General features: G+C 33.1%; 1 protein-coding gene across 1 annotated transcript; it reads left to right on the top strand.

The window, feature by feature from the left end:
- Positions 1 to 271: 271 nt before the first annotated feature.
- On the top strand, positions 272 to 2,349 carry LOC136231834 (U-box domain-containing protein 40). The gene has a single exon (XM_066020806.1). The coding sequence runs from the start codon at positions 571 to 573 to the stop codon at positions 2,203 to 2,205; it is 1,635 nt and encodes a 544-aa protein (XP_065876878.1). The 5' UTR covers positions 272 to 570; the 3' UTR covers positions 2,206 to 2,349.
- The last annotated feature ends 14,540 nt before the right edge of the window (positions 2,350 to 16,889 follow it).

Genomic DNA, 16,889 nt, shown 5'->3' with positions numbered 1-16,889 from the left:
ATTGTACCGTTGATTTTAGTAGATACGGAAATTTTCAAATCCTCAAATTATACTTATCTGTAGTGTTTCGAACGCACCAATCTAATTGGGATGTTCACTTTCTTCAACTCATTCCGACTTTTACCTAAAATTATGTAAGAGGGGAGTAAAGTTGAATTGGATGGCCACAAATAAGATTAGAGATGATATGGCCTTAAAAAGAAATTACTAATTGAATCCAAAAAGCAGTTACGTAATTTATTATAAATATGTTATTGTTTAATAGTAAAGTCATATGATAACAAAAATACATAAGTGTGATTAATCTGAATAATTAGGACATAAGCTAGGTAAAATCTGTTGAGAGAAAATGCTAATTAAAAAAAATTAAGTAATCCGAAAGCGAAGGAATATCATCCCTCAGACTGATAATCTAAACCCTTAACAAACTCCATCATTCTGGACTCAGTCTCCTAATTATTATCTGAATCTGTTTCGGTAGCCATGGATCCGCAACTCCTCCTCTTCTCTTCTTCTCCTCCATCTAATTAACCAAACAACCCTACAGATTCTATTCCATATTCCTCTTTAATGGAGTTTCAGGAAGCTCTTATGAGGCTTGTCATTCACAATGGAAAATCATCACATCTTCCTGATCAACCACGTAAATCGACTCCGAATAAGCACAAATGGAGTGTTGTTTCTTTCATTCGATCTTCATCTTCCAAGTCTAAGAAGAAACAATCGAAGCCAGATATGCCTAAGGAATTTCTCTGTCCAATCTCTGCTTCTCTCATGTATGATCCTGTTATTGTCTCCTCTGGCCATACTTTTGATCGTGCTTCTGTTCAAGCTTGTAATACTCTCGCCTTCACTCCTACTCTAAACAATGGTGTTAAACCTGATTTCACTAATGTTTTCCCTAATTTGGCTCTTAAATCCGCTATTCGTAACTGGTGCACTAAGTACTCTCTTGACCCGCCCAAACCCCTTGATTTCTTCGCTGCGGAGCAGCTTGTTCGTTCCAAATTGGAGAAACAGTTGCGTTTCAAACTTGAGGAGAAACCTGTGCTGAAATTCAATCATCCTGTTGCTCAATTCACTCGTTCCACTACCAATTGTTCGTCCAGCTCGGTTGAATCAGTGGAGAGTAGCGTTCAATTAACACCTGCATTGCAGCTCACAACTCGTCCCAGTTGCTATTCATCTGCTTCTTCCTCCTCGGAGATTGAAATCCTCGGTGTCGATTCAAGCGCTGATGAAGAGGAAGAGATAATCACAAAGCTTAAAAGCCCTCAAGTGTATGAGATTGAAGAGGCTTTAATTTCATTGAGAAAGAACACGAAAGTTAAACAAGGAGCAAGAACTCAGCTCTGTACTCCTCGATTGTTATCAGCTCTAAGATCTCTAATCACATCAAGGTATAGTAGTATTCAAGTGAATTCAGTTGCTTGTTTGGTTAATTTATCACTAGAGAAAGCAAACAAAGTTAAAATTGTAAGATCGGGAATTGTTCCATCATTAGTTGATGTTTTGAAAGGAGGATTTCCTGAAGCACAAGAACATGCTTGTGGCGCCATTTTCAGTTTAGCTCTTGAAGATCATAACAAAACTGCAATTGGCGTATTAGGTGCTTTACCGCCTTTGTTACATTTGCTCCGATCAGACAAGGAGTGGACTCGGAATGACTCGGCTTTTGCTCTATATCATCTCTCACTCGTTCAAAGCAATAGGAGTAAGCTTGTCAAACTCGGAGCAGTACCCATTCTTTTGGGTATGGTGAATTCCGGTCACATGAGGAGTCGGCTTTTGCTTATTTTATGTAACTTAGCTTCGTGTTTGAACGGACGGGCCGCAATGTTGGATTCGGGAGGGGTGGAGTGCTTGGTGGGTATGTTGAGAGAAGGCGAGTTGGAATCCGAGTCAACTCAGGAAAGTTGTGTGTCTGTGTTATGTGAATTGAGTCAGGGTGGTTTTAGGTTTAAAGGATTGGCGAAGGCGGCCGGAGCGGTGGAGGTGTTATTAAGAATGGAGAAATCAGAACGGGAAAGGACTAAGGAAAAGGCAAAGAGAATATTAGAAATGATGAAAGGGAGAACGGAGGAAGAAGACGACGAAAATGAGATCAATTGGGAGGAGTTGCTTGACTCGGATCACTCCACTCCAACTCGGTGTCAAACGAGTGGAGGGAGTGATGGATCAAGTGTAAACTCGTCCGATTCGTGAGTGGAGTTTTTGGGTTTGGAGTTTTGGTTGGGTTTTTCTTTTTCGTTTTTTTGGGTTTGTATTTTTTGGTTTGACACTAACAATTTCAGGTCTGTTTTTATTTTATTTTAATAATTTTTTACCAAAAGTGATAGGGTCATAAAATGTGTAAATAATGAGCATCCCTTTTTGTTTTCTTTTGAAAAAAAAAAAAGTTCCAATTAAAATTTACAGATATTCAATAAGATTATGGTTTGTGTTTGGGGTTTTTCCAGTTAACTATAGTTCTGTTTTTCTAGACTCAATATGTAGTAGAAAGAAAACTCTTATTGAAAACTAATAATTTAAAATAGATGACATAATGTTAAAAAAAATTAGTTTGTTCGATTTTTCGGTTCGAAATTCATCCAGTATCCTTTAGATGAATTTTCTCTAAAATAAAGTTTTATACGTATATAATATTAAATTAATAATTCGATGTATAGCTAATTTCTACTAACATATATAAAAATACTCAAAGAACATAAAGCAGGAGAAGAGTTAAACATTTATACCTAATGGTTGATAAAACTGAGTCTAGAAAAACAGAACTATAGTTAACTCTAGTTCTGTTTTTCTAGACTGAATATGTAATAAAAAGAAAATTCTTATTGAAAACTAATAATTTAACATATAGGGTAATTAATTTATTAGTTCATATATTTTAACAAAACACACTGTTTAGTCCCTGTATTTTAAAAAACATACGGTAAAGTTCCTAACTTAATATTCAGATAAAGGACTGTGGTTTACTTTTTGTCAAAACGATGACTGAGGTTTCGCACTTTTAATAATGCTATTAAAACTATCTTTAATGACCTGAAAATGAAAATTTTTAAGAATTAAAGTTGTTCAATGCCATATTTTCTATGGAACTACATTTTCGATTTTAGAAAATCATCTTTTTTGGAACTTTCTCTCTCTAAACATTAACTTTCTCTCTCTTTACCAAACATCATCTAAATAATCTCGAAATAAAAAGTTGAAGAATTAAAGTTGCTTAGAATATTAGTAGTTCTTAAAATATGTCATTTGTGAAGTTGTTAAGGGTGATTTTAATAGTATCAATCGAAAAAGTTCTTATTTTGCTAAAGTTGAAAACCTCAGTCCTCGTTTTGACAAAAAGTAAACCACAGTCCTTTATCTAAAAATTAGTGAAACCATAGGAGTTTTATTCAAACTTTATCCATAAAAATATTTATGAAAGATAAGACGAGAGGAGAAGAATTAAAAATGTATGTCTAAATTTTAAAAAAAAAAATCTCGCTTAATTATAAATTTATAATTCATTGCATTTAATTAATATATATTTTGAATTTTGATCTCACTAATTGATTTTTTTAGTTAAGTCTTCTAGTGGCAATTGGATGGGGGGTAGGGATTTCTGATGCACCTCAAGCTAACACTCAAAAACTAAGGAATAAGTATATTTTGTTGTTATCAAGTAATGATTTGGAGAAGTCCAACTATCGATTTCACGGGATTTATACCATAAATATCGAACTACTCAATTTCTAATCGTTTTTGGATTTTGTTTTACTATATTATTTCTAATTCTACTCCTATTTCTAACGAAACCAACTATTATTCCTGTGAATGAAAATGGAAGTGATACGGTAATAAAAAAAAAATTGAAATAATAATTAAAACTCAATTATGAACTAACTCTTGATGCATAAATGGATTAGAAGTTGAACCAACTTATTATATGACTTAGTACGTGATTCTCTAACTAGATTGTAGCTAACTCAAGTGGTTCACGAACTAGGGTTTGTTGATCATGGTGTTGTCAATACCTACAATTTCCAGTATAAATATCGTTAAGACTCGCTTATATGAACTCGGATTAATATTCAGATTTATGAAAAACTCAACCAACAATCCAAACATTTACCAATATCAGAATAATAAAAAGAGAAATGAAATTAAATTAAATTCAGATTAAAGATGAACAAATTAAGTAAGGACAAAGGAGAAGAAAAACGTATCTGAAACTTTGCTAATTCGAACAGTTGTCGTCTGAATCGGTGGACGAACCTTGATTGTTTGTGGAATTAATGGAAGATTGCAAGGTTTGAAGAGAGACTATATGAATTTCATATCGAGAGAGGGTTTGAAAAGATAGAAAATTGTATAAAAGAAAAAGTTATGTGAAGTGAAAGAATATAATTCATGAATATATATATGGTTGACTTTATTATAAAAGGACACAGATGCTCTTATCCCTAATTAACCAATATTAACACGTTAGTTTTTTTCTTTTTGCGACATTAACAAATTTCACTGTGTTTACTAACCGTTTGAATCTAAAGTATCTATTTGTCAACTTTTAAAATACGGTGATTATTTTTATAAATCGATCAAACCACAGATATTATTTTTATACTTTTATATATATATATAAAGAGAAGAGAGATCAGGTGTGATACATTTCTTATGGTGTGACAACCCTTATTGTGTGACAATGACCAATTTTGTAATTAACCAAAAGGAGGTGGTAAATTTGTAAATAAAAGGAAAGAGAAAATTGTTTTATTTTTTTTCTTTAAAATGCATTTTTCCAACTTTTCCAACCTCGTTTTTCAAAATATTTTATACCATTGGACTCGTCTTAATTAAACGGTTATTTTAAGATCCATGAAGCTCAAGTAAAAAAAATTCCGGTGAACGGAATCCGGGTGGGCGTTTTCTGGTAAGTAAAAAAGTGTCCAGAAAATTCTCAAAAAATTTCAGAACATGTAAAACATTATTCTAAGAAACTTTAATTCTTGGGTCGAAGCGATATTTCTTACGGTTTAGTCCCAATAAAACGTTTTCCTTAATTTTATCCATTTTACATGCTTCAACAATTTGTTCGGTAAAAACTGTAAGGAATCTCACTTTGAGCCAAGAATTAAAGTTTCTTAAAATAATGTTTTACATGTTTTGGAATTTTTTGATAATTTTCTGAACACGTTTTTTGTCCTACTTACATTGTTCCAAATCAGTGTACCATTTGTTCCAACATAATACTTGCATTGTTCCAACAGAAAAATGTTTTATTTCTTTTCTTTAAAATAAATTTTCCCGACATTTCTAACCTTGTTTTTCAAAAAATTTTATACTATTAGACTCGTCTAAATTAGACGGTCATTTTAAGATCCCTGAAGCTCAAGTAAAAAAAAAATCGGTGAACGGAATCCGGGTGGACGTTTTCTGGCGAGAAACAAATTGCCCAGAAAATTCTAAAAAAATTTCAGAAAATGTAAAACATTATTTTAAGAAACTTTAATTCTTGGGTCGAAGCGGGATTTCTTACGGTATAGTCCCAACAAATTGTTGAAGCATGTAAAATGGATAAAATTAAAGAAAAAGTTTTATTGGGACTAAACCGTAAGAAATCTTATTTTGACCCAAGAATTAAAGTTTCTTAGAATAATGTTTTACATTTTCTGGAATTTTCTGAGAATTTTCTGGGCACTTTTTTCTCGCCAAAAAACGTCCACCCGGATTCCGTTCACCGGAAATTTTTTTACTTGAACTTCAGGGATCTTAAAATGACCGTCTAATTTAGACGAGTCTAATAGTATAAAAATTTTCGAAAAACGATGTTAGAGATGTCGGGAAAATGTATTTTAAAGAAAAGAAATAAAACAATTTTCTCTATCCTCTCTTTCATTTTATTTACCAATTTGTCACCTTGTCCTTTTTAATTATCATCAAAACTACGTAGTTTTGTTATGTTACACAATAAGCTCTTTGTCACAACTTAAACCCTTGTCACGCTGGAACTCATCCCTATATATATATATATATATATATATAATATATAATATATATATAATATAATATATGTATATATAGGTAAGAAAATGAAATAAACAAAATAGTAACTTTCAAACTTGAGCGTCCCCCAGTTTCTGTCTACTTATGATCATAGACCATAAGCTTGCATACTTTTGTAAGGGATCCCACAAAATTTGAAAGGATCTAGATAAATAAACTTGAAATATGAAATTTATTAAAAGTAGGTGGCGTAGCCAACCATCAAAAACTTACAAATTTGGAATCAAAAACTGGAGATACAACTTCCTTCGTAAAAGGAATTACAAATTATTCTTGAAATTGATTACAAGAGAGAAATTTAAGGTTTGGGGTGGAAAATGTGGTGTATATGGATGAAAGAGGAAGGTGGTGTATATGGAAGAAGGAGGAAGGTGGTGTATATGGATGAAGGTAGAAGGTAGGGATGGAAGTGGAAGAGATGATGGAGAGAAGAGAGAGAGTGTTGGAAGGAGAGAGAAGGTGTATGGAGAGTAGAATGAATGCTTGAAAATGGATGTATGAAAATGGATATATGGTTGAAAAATCTATATTTATATTTCATGTTTATTGTCCCTTAAGTTTTGCCTAAGTACCATTTAAGGTAACTTAGCGGGATCTTTTTTTTTTTTTTTTTTTTTTTTTTTAGAAACCAGAATTACCAAACATGCTAAAGTGATCATAGTCGGAATCATTATCACTCAAGTTAATTGCTGGTTCATCCTGGTCCGAGTCTGACTGGGATTGGGGAAGGTATTTTCTGAACAAAGCAGTCATCTCTTCAGGGGTTTTTGCTGCAGCTAATTTTGAGGCTAAGTGGGATTTCTCGGCCAAAAATTGTGCTTGTCCCAAAGAAATGGTTTTTTCAGGTATTTGTTTGGAAAGTGGAAGGAATCGATTCTCAGTGAACTGTATTTCTCCAGATTTTCTAGTAGGATTTTTCAACCATATATCCATTTTCTCAACAGTGAGACTAGGAGGAATCTTGAATTTGTCCCACCATCTTACTAGAAATCTCCTTTGAATCAGTGAATTTCTATAATTTTCTGCATATTGTACCTTCGAAGCACCTACCCAAGCAAAGTAAAATTTCATGCAAAATAAAGCCAAGGGAGAGAACCTTTTTTCCTCCTCACTGGGTTTGTAACCCGCCTTAAATTTTTTGTAACAAGTAAGAATTCTGTCTTGGAGGATTTGCTCAACGCAACCCCAATGTTCCCACCATTGTTGGAACCAAAGAGGAAATTTTTCTGGATTACAAGCGGTATCAAAAAAGATAAGCCAAGAATGTTTTCTCCCAACATTATTAATCAGGAGGGCATTCCACCAGGCCTGTTGGTATTCCCAGTAATTAAAAGGAGTCTCATAAAATTCTTCTTCTTTGTATTCCACAGGAAAATACACAGGTTCAGACAGTGGGTGTTTCCAGTCTATCGGAGAAATAACCTTGTGAATTTTTACTGTGGAATATGCTGGGTCTGAGTGTTCAGATTTCCAGTAAAAGTGTTTGAAAGAAGCAGAATTTGTGACAGTAAGAATCATTTCATAATATCGTGAAGTCTTGTTTAAGTCCCATGATTTGAAAAACCAATTTTTACCAAAAGCTTTTTCAATTGAAACTTGAGGATCTTCATGATAAAAGCCTTTTTCTACAGAAAGAACATTTTGAAATGAATTCTTGACAATAAAATCACTTGGAAAAGTTGAAGGAATTGGAGAAGGGACAACATGTGTGAAAGCCACTTGGGAATTTTGAAAATTGGAATTGGAGATTGTTTTTTGGGTATCATGAAAATATTTTTGGGAAGTTGAGATTTGGGAACTTAAAACATTTTTAGAAATTTCATGAGAAAGGGCTTTTGTTGAAGAAGATTCTCCTTTCTCAGGTTTTTGAACAATTGGAATCTCTTCTTTTGGAGTCTGATACTTGACTAGAGCTTCTTGAAGCTCCGGGGATTTTGCAAATGTTTCTGCCAACCATTTTTGGATTTTAGGGTCCAAACCTGATTGGTTGGTATCTTCAAGAGTTGATTCTTTCTTTAGAGCGGCATCTCTCCATGTTTTTATTTTTGAATCTTCATCAGGATTTTTGTTGGAATCTCTCCCAGTGATTGTGGAATCTCTCCCAGTGATTTCTTTTCCTTTATTTTTCTTCGGCATGGCTGGAATTTTGAAGGAATTCACGGGTTAGGAAGTCAGGAATGGAATTTGTATCTCCTTTTATAAACTCAATATCAAAATCATAAATGCTTAAAATTTCTTGCCATCGTGCAAAAATCTGTTTTGATGCAAGGTTTTTAACATCCTTTTGTAAAACTTCTTTTGCACTTTTGCAATCAATTCTTAAAAGAAATTTTTGATTTAGTAAATCACTTTGAAATTTGTTTATACATAAAACAATACTCAAAATTTCTTTTTTAATTGTTGAGTAATTTCTTTGGCATTCATTCCAATGTCCAGAGGTGTATTGAACTATGTGTTCTTTACCCTCGGAAACTTGTTTAAGAATTCCACCATAACCTAGGTCTGAGGCATCTGTTTCTACAACCTTAGGTAGGGAAGGATCAGCTAGATGAAGACAAGGAATCTCTAAGACCTGTTGTTTGATTTTTCTAACAAGAGCAGTATGCTCTTCAGTCCATGGGACAGGATTCTTCTTGAGTCTATCATGTAATGGCTTAGCCATTCTGTTGATATTGGGACAAAAATCAAGAACATAATTAAGGCTTCCTAAAAACCTCTGTAGTTGATTTTTATCAAGAATCCTATCGGGAAATTTTTGTGCAAATTGAAGGGATCTTTCAATTGGTGTGCTAGTTCCTTTGGATATGTAGTGTCCTAAGAACCTGATGCGAGTTTGGAACAAGGAAATTTTCGATTTCGACACAACCAAACCATTTTTCTTAACAACATAGAAAAAGGTTTTAAGGTGTTTGAAATGTTCTTGAATAGAATTTGAAAAGATAAGAACATCATCGATGTACACAATACAGAATTTTGAATAATCATTGAAAATGTCATTCATAATTCTTTGGAATTCAGAAGGGGCATTTTTCAAACCAAAAGGCATTACATTCCACTCATACTGACCAAAAGGAACATTAAAAGCAGTTTTGTACCTATGAGATTTTGAAATTTGAATTTGCCAAAATCCTGATTTCATGTCAAATTTCGAAAAAACATAAGCAGAATGAAGTTTTTGCAAAAGATCTTTTTTATTTGGAATAGGGTACCTAATCCATCTCAACGCCTTATTCAAAGGTTTGTAATTTATTACTAACCTAGGCGTTCCTCTCTCTATTTCAGAATTTTTATTGACATAAAATGCAGCACAACTCCAAGGGGACCTTGATTTTGAAATTAGACCCTTTTGTTCTAATTCCTGAATTTCTTTTCTACAGTATTGCTCAAGTTCTTGGTTCATTTGAATTGGCCTAGCCTTGGTTGGAATTTGTTTCTCATCAAAATCAATTTCGTAAGGCAAGTCAACAATATGTTGTTTTCTGTCCCAAAAGGCAGTTGGAAGATCAGAACAAATTTCTTTTTCAATCAAGTTTTGAAATTCAGAAATTTTCTGTTGGATTGAAGGATTATTTATCTGTTCTTCAAACCGTTTGAAAACAACATCTTTTTGGAGAGATTGAAGATGGTAAGTTTTCCCTTTGATTAAAACATTTAAGGAATTTTCATGAATCGAACAAGCTTTGATTAAATCGAGATTCCGTGTTTGAGGTTTTTCGATAAATTCAAAATTTAATTTTCCATTTTCTGTTCTTGAGGAAATTGAATCTGCTTTCACCTTATAAGGAGTAATCAGATTCATGAAAGGAGTTCCCAAAATGACACTGTGTTGAATAGCACTGACAGAAACGAACCAAGTTTTTAGGAGAATATCATTATTTAAAATCGAGGCTTCCGTTTTTGAATCAACAATCAATTTGGAATTATTTGCAGCAGAAAGCCTTTCATTTGTTTTCTCTAAAAACTCTTTTGGAACAATTCCTGATTTTATACAATTTAAATCAGCACCAGTGTCAAAAAGTGTGATGGTATCGATTTGGAAATCTTTTGAAAAAACAAGAGTTATTTTGATAACATATTTTCGGGTAGTGATTTCCCGTAAAACAAAGAGAAAATCAGTTGGAATCTTTTCAACATTTTGAACATTTTGAATTTCATGGGAAGAGGTTTGACCAATCTCAGTTTCTTCAGGAAAATCAGAAGAATCAGAGGTATCTTGAAGAAGTTTCGAAATTAATTCAGAATCCTTTCTTTGCTTTTCTTTAAGTTCTCTAAGCTCAGATTTTATTTCCTTGATTTCCTTTTGTAGTTCTTGAATGCTTGTTTTTTCATTTAAGATGGGTTTTTTCCTTTTATTTAGAATTTTGGTGAGATCGTAGGCTCCTTTACTGGTATTGGGTAAAATGGAAGTTTTCTCTACCTTTTTATCTTCTTTTCTCTCTTCTTGGTTGTCTAAGGATCTTAAAAGTTTATTTAAAAATTCTCTTTTGAGTTCTGGGTCTCCTATGTTGTTAATGATATCTAAAGTCGTACTTTGTTCCCTAGTTAAAACATTAATTTCAAAAGAGCTCGTAGAGCTAGTTGCAACGATTTCATCTAATTGAAGGTCTTGGTTGTTTTCAGAGGATATTGAAGAAAGGTTTTCAGAATCAGAACTAGAGGTATCGGAAGAGGAATCAAGAAGTAGATTGGAGATTTTGTTGGTTATTTCATCATCTAGTTGTAGTTCATGTAATTTTTTATTGAATTTACAGAATTTCGATGTATGTCCCTTTCTATGGCATCTATAACATGTAATATCTCTAAATTTATTTTCTTTGTTCTTAATTTCAGTTTTCTTTTGTTTGTATTTTCTTGGTTTCCTATAGTGAGATTTTCTATAATAATCATCTTGGGACTTTTGATATTTTTTCATGGATTTCTTGGGTTTCCTATAAGCATTTCTCCTAGAATTTTTGCTACAATTTCCTGGGCAATTTGATGTTGAGGGTTTATTTATGTTGATGTCAAACTGATTACAAAAGGTTCCTAATTCGGACCTAGTTTTCTTAAGTTCCCATTTTAGATGTTTTTGTAATTTCATTTCTTGTCAAATTTTTAATCCTTCCTGTTGGGTTAGACTAATCAGCTCACCGTAAGTGAATTTGTTATAAGGAATTTGGTGTCCATGTGTTTCTCTAATTTTGTTTCTAACTTTCTCACCTAATTGGGTTGGTAAGCCAGCCAAAAACTTTTCTTTCCAAAAGGGTTGATTTGAGTCTTCTCTAAGCATTACTCTAGTTAAAAACGTATTTTTGTACCATTGGAAATCGCTAAGTTTTTTACACTTCAAATTTGATAAAAGTTCAGCATTTTTATCTTTTAAATGGGAGGGATCTCCTATGAAATGAAGAGAAATTGTAAGAATTAGAGTGGCTACGGCATCTTGAATCGGGTCACCATCATCATCAAAGATTGGTTCATCATTTTCATCTATCTTAATGGCATCTAAAATTTCTTCTTGCTGTTGTTGTGTGAGATAGTAATCCCACCAACCTTTCAGTTGCCCTGAAAATCCTGCTATGAGGAGTTCAGCAACTGTCCTATCCTGGGTACCAGGTTGAGTCTTATAAGCATTGGCGGCCATGGTCATCTGTTGTAGAAGACCAAGAATTTCATACTCAGAGAGTCCATCTATGTTCCAATCATAGACAGAGGTGGCATTGAAACGAGATTGAGATAAAGGTTTAGCTGTATTGATATCAGGGGCAGGGATGATTTGCAAACGGTCTTGTGGAATCCTAGACCAATGAAGTTTATTAATTTCAGGAGTGACTTCTTGGAATTGTTCAATGAGACTTTCAGTTTCAGAGTCTTGAGTTATGACATTAACTTTACTGGCCGAATGGGGAGGAGTATCAGGGATAATTTGAGCGGAATCTTGGTTGGAGTTGGTACTCGTAGGAGTCATCCTACTTAATTGATCACGAATGGCTTTAATGTATTCAGATTTGCTATCTTGGATATTTTTTGAACTTTGATTTGTCATTTGATATGGTTTAAAAATGGGATTTTGGATCTTAGGTTTGGTAATGGGTTTGGAGGAATCAAAAACTATAGGTTGTTTATCAAGGTGTTTTTCTATCCTATCTAGTTGTCTTCCTATTGTATTCAAATTTGTATTGGTATAGTTATTTTGGAGAATTATATTTTTAACATTGGTTTTGTCATCATTACTGGGTGTCTTATAAGGAATCGCTTCTACCTTTTGGTTATTGTGATCTAGCCTTATACCCCTAAGTGGTGGATGAGTCGATTGAACTTTCCTATTATCTAACATTTCCCACTCAGGTGCCTTATTTCTAAGGGTAATTGGGCTAACACAATTTCTAAAAGGATAATCAATGGAATTTTTTGAAGCATAAATTTCAAACCAATCAAAAAACAAAATATGAACTTGATTTTGATTTACAAATTCATAAAATTCATTTTGAATTGCTTTTCTGGAATCCATAAAATTTTTAAAAAACCATGACCTTTTTTCAATGTTATTTTCTGAATAAAAGTCATCATGAAGAAGTTGTTTGTTGATATTAAATTCTCTTGAAATCACATTCAATTCATTAAAAACATTTTCTGTGACGGCTGAAAACGTTGGGCTTGTAGGCAAGTCCGTTTCAGGAATGTGAGATTGATCATGTTGGTTTTGGGTATTATGGGTCTCCTCAATACGAGCTTGAGTTCCAGAACTCTCTGCTCTATTAGGATTGTCATAAACTACCCTGGGTATCACTGAGGTGAAATTTACACCTCTTAAAATAGAATCGGGAATCTCAGAAGTTGAATGTCTTGCCATATTTGAGTATGGCAAATTTATAACAGATGGCAAATTAGTAACTCTTCCTAGGTCTATGGTATCTGAGACCGAGGAATTATCTGAATATCTACTACTGGTAGAATGTCGATGGAATGAAAGTTTAACTTTCCCATCTTGGTACTGAGTTATATGTTTCAACTCGGAGTTTGGTTTGGGAGTCTCTAATGGTCTAACTGGTCGAGGTTCATTTACCCCTTCCAATATCCATTCTTCAGGAAGCGTAACTTCCTTCCAAAGTATAGATCTGCGTATCACAGTGTTTGACTTGGTTAAGTCTGTTTGTAGAAGGATGGTTTCACCCTTCTTACTATGGAATTTTACCTTAGTGGCAAAGGCGGACATCATGGCCTTATAGTGAATTCTATAGATTAAAGCAACTGGAATTGACCCTTCAAGCATTCTATAATTGTGAGTTTTGATTTGTAAAACCAAAGACTTCAAAATATTTTTATCATTTAAGGAGATAGTAAAATTGGGATAACATTCAAAAGATATTGGACCTGTACAGAGACTAGACTCTACGGAACTTAATAGGGAATCGCCAAAGTTCGTGAATCTAGCATCTCTTAGGATGGCAAGGATGGAGGTATCTAGTCATTCTTTGGTCAAAGGTTTAATTCCGACTTGGATTAAACCTATATGGATATATTTAAAAATTTTATCCCGATGTTTTTTCAAAGACTGTTGAGAAAGTAGATTTATTGTTTCAAAAGGTTTTGTTAACTGAAGGTCTCTTTCTTCAGTCTTAATTGTAAAATTTGTTTTGAAAAAATGGAATTTAGAAGTTTCATAAATTTCATCCTTTTCTTTCTTTGGAATTTGCCAATTATCTATTGATTTTTGAAAATCTTCTATTACTATTTCTTCACTGTTTATTATTTTCTTGGAATCAGAAGAAGTGGTTGATACAGAATTTGTAGAGGTAGTTCTACAGAAAAATGCATCCATTTTAAAAAGATTGTTTGCAATAATAAATTATTTTCCTTACAATCCAAAGCACTTTCTAGGTTTCACAGCCTTTCCACTGGCTTACTACCCAGACACAAGCTTAGGCAAAAACACTCAGGAAAATAAATTATTCTTACAAAAGATCTTTCCAAAATAAACACGAATATATAATATATAATATATATATAATATAATATATGTATATATAGGTAAGAAAATGAAATAAACAAAATAGTAACTTTCAAACTTGAGCGTCCCCCAGTTTCTGTCTACTTATGATCATAGACCATAAGCTTGCATACTTTTGTAAGGGATCCCACAAAATTTGAAAGGATCTAGATAAATAAACTTGAAATATGAAATTTATTAAAAGTAGGTGGCGTAGCCAACCATCAAAAACTTACAAATTTGGAATCAAAAACTGGAGATACAACTTCCTTCGTAAAAGGAATTACAAATTATTCTTGAAATTGATTACAAGAGAGAAATTTAAGGTTTGGGGTGGAAAATGTGGTGTATATGGATGAAAGAGGAAGGTGGTGTATATGGAAGAAGGAGGAAGGTGGTGTATATGGATGAAGGTAGAAGGTAGGGATGGAAGTGGAAGAGATGATGGAGAGAAGAGAGAGAGTGTTGGAAGGAGAGAGAAGGTGTATGGAGAGTAGAATGAATGCTTGAAAATGGATGTATGAAAATGGATATATGGTTGAAAAATCTATATTTATATTTCATGAATTTTCTATAAATAAACCTGATTGGTTGGTATCTTCAAGAGTTGATTCTTTCTTTAGAGCGGCATCTCTCCATGTTTTTATTTTTGAATCTTCATCAGAATTTTTGTTGGAATCTCTCCCAGTGATTGTGGAATCTCTCCCAGTGATTTCTTTTCCTTTATTTTTCTTCGGCATGGCTGGAATTTTGAAGGAATTCACGGGTTAGGAAGTCAGGAATGGAATTTGTATCTCCTTTTATAAACTCAATATCAAAATCATAAATGCTTAAAATTGCTTGCCATCGTGCAAAAATCTGTTTTGATGCAAGGTTTTTAACATCCTTTTGTAAAACTTCTTTTGCACTTTTGCAATCAATTCTTAAAAGAAATTTTTGATTTAGTAAATCACTTTGAAATTTGTTTATACATAAAACAATACTCAAAATTTCTTTTTTAATTGTTGAGTAATTTCTTTGGCATTCATTCCAATGTCCAGAGGTGTATTGAACTATGTGTTCTTTACCCTCGGAAACTTGTTTAAGAATTCCACCATAACCTAGGTCTGAGGCATCTGTTTCTACAACCTTAGGTAGGGAAGGATCAGCTAGATGAAGACAAGGAATCTCTAAGACCTGTTGTTTGATTTTTCTAACAAGAGCAGTATGCTCTTCAGTCCATGGGACAGGATTCTTCTTGACTCTATCATGTAATGGCTTAGCCATTCTGTTGATATTGGGACAAAAATCAAGAACATAATTAAGGCTTCCTAAAAACCTCTGTAATTGATTTTTATCAAGAATCCTATCGGGAAATTTTTGTGCAAATTGAAGGGATCTTTCAATTGGTGTGATAGTTCCTTTGGATATGTAGTGTCCTAAGAACCTGATGCGAGTTTGGAACAAGGAAATTTTCGATTTCGACACAACCAAACCATTTTTCTTAACAACATAGAAAAAGGTTTTAAGGTGTTTGAAATGTTCTTGAATAGAATTTGAAAAGATAAGAACATCATCGATGTACACAATACAGAATTTTGAATAATCATTGAAAATGTCATTCATAATTCTTTGGAATTCAGAAGGGGCATTTTTCAAACCAAAAGGCATTACATTCCACTCATACTGACCAAAAGGAACAGTAAAAGCAGTTTTGTACCTATGAGATTTTGAAATTTGAATTTGCCAAAATCCTGATTTCATGTCAAATTTCGAAAAAACATAAGCAGAATGAAGTTTTTGCAAAAGATCTTTTTTATTTGGAATAGGGTACCTAATCCATCTCAACGCCTTATTCAAAGGTTTGTAATTTATTACTAACCTAGGCGTTCCTCTCTCTATTTCAGAATTTTTATTGACATAAAATGCAGCACAACTCCAAGGGGACCTTGATTTTGAAATTAGACCCTTTTGTTCTAATTCCTGAATTTCTTTTCTACAGTATTGCTCAAGTTCTTGGTTCATTTGAATTGGCCTAGCCTTGGTTGGAATTTGTTTCTCATCAAAATCAATTTCGTAAGGCAAGTCAACAATATGTTGTTTTCTGTCCCAAAAGGCAGTTGGAAGATCAGAACAAATTTCTTTTTCAATCAAGTTTTGAAATTCAGAAATTTTCTGTTGGATTGAAGGATTATTTATCTGTTCTTCAAACCGTTTGAAAACAACATCTTTTTGGAGAGATTGAAGATGGTAAGTTTTCCCTTTGATTAAAACATTTAAGGAATTTTCATGAATCGAACAAGCTTTGATTAAATCGAGATTCCGTGTTTGAGGTTTTTCGATAAATTCAAAATTTAATTTTCCATTTTCTGTTCTTGAGGAAATTGAATCTGCTTTCACCTTATAAGGAGTAATCAGATTCATGAAAGGAGTTCCCAAAATGACACTGTGTTGAATAGCACTGACAGAAACGAACCAAGTTTTTAGGAGAATATCATTATTTAAAATCGAGGCTTCCGTTTTTGAATCAACAATCAATTTGGAATTATTTGCAGCAGAAAGCCTTTCATTTGTTTTCTCTAAAAACTCTTTTGGAACAATTCCTGATTTTATACAATTTAAATCAGCACCAGTGTCAAAAAGTGTGATGGTATCGATTTGGAAATCTTTTGAAAAAACAAGAGTTATTTTGATAACATATTTTCGGGTAGTGATTTCCCGTAAAACAAAGAGAAAATCAGTTGGAATCTTTTCAACATTTTGAACATTTTGAATTTCATGGGAAGAGGTTTGACCAATCTCAGTTTCTTCAGGAAAATCAGAAGAATCAGAGGTATCTTGAAGAAGTTTCGAAATTAATTCAGAATCCTTTCTTTGCTTTTCTTTAAGTTCT

This window comes from Euphorbia lathyris, chromosome 6 (genome assembly GCF_963576675.1).
Source record: "Euphorbia lathyris chromosome 6, ddEupLath1.1, whole genome shotgun sequence".
Classification (NCBI taxonomy): Eukaryota; Viridiplantae; Streptophyta; class Magnoliopsida; order Malpighiales; family Euphorbiaceae; genus Euphorbia; species Euphorbia lathyris.
Note: the sequence above shows the minus strand (reverse complement) of the source record. Positions and strands in the feature narration are given on the sequence as shown.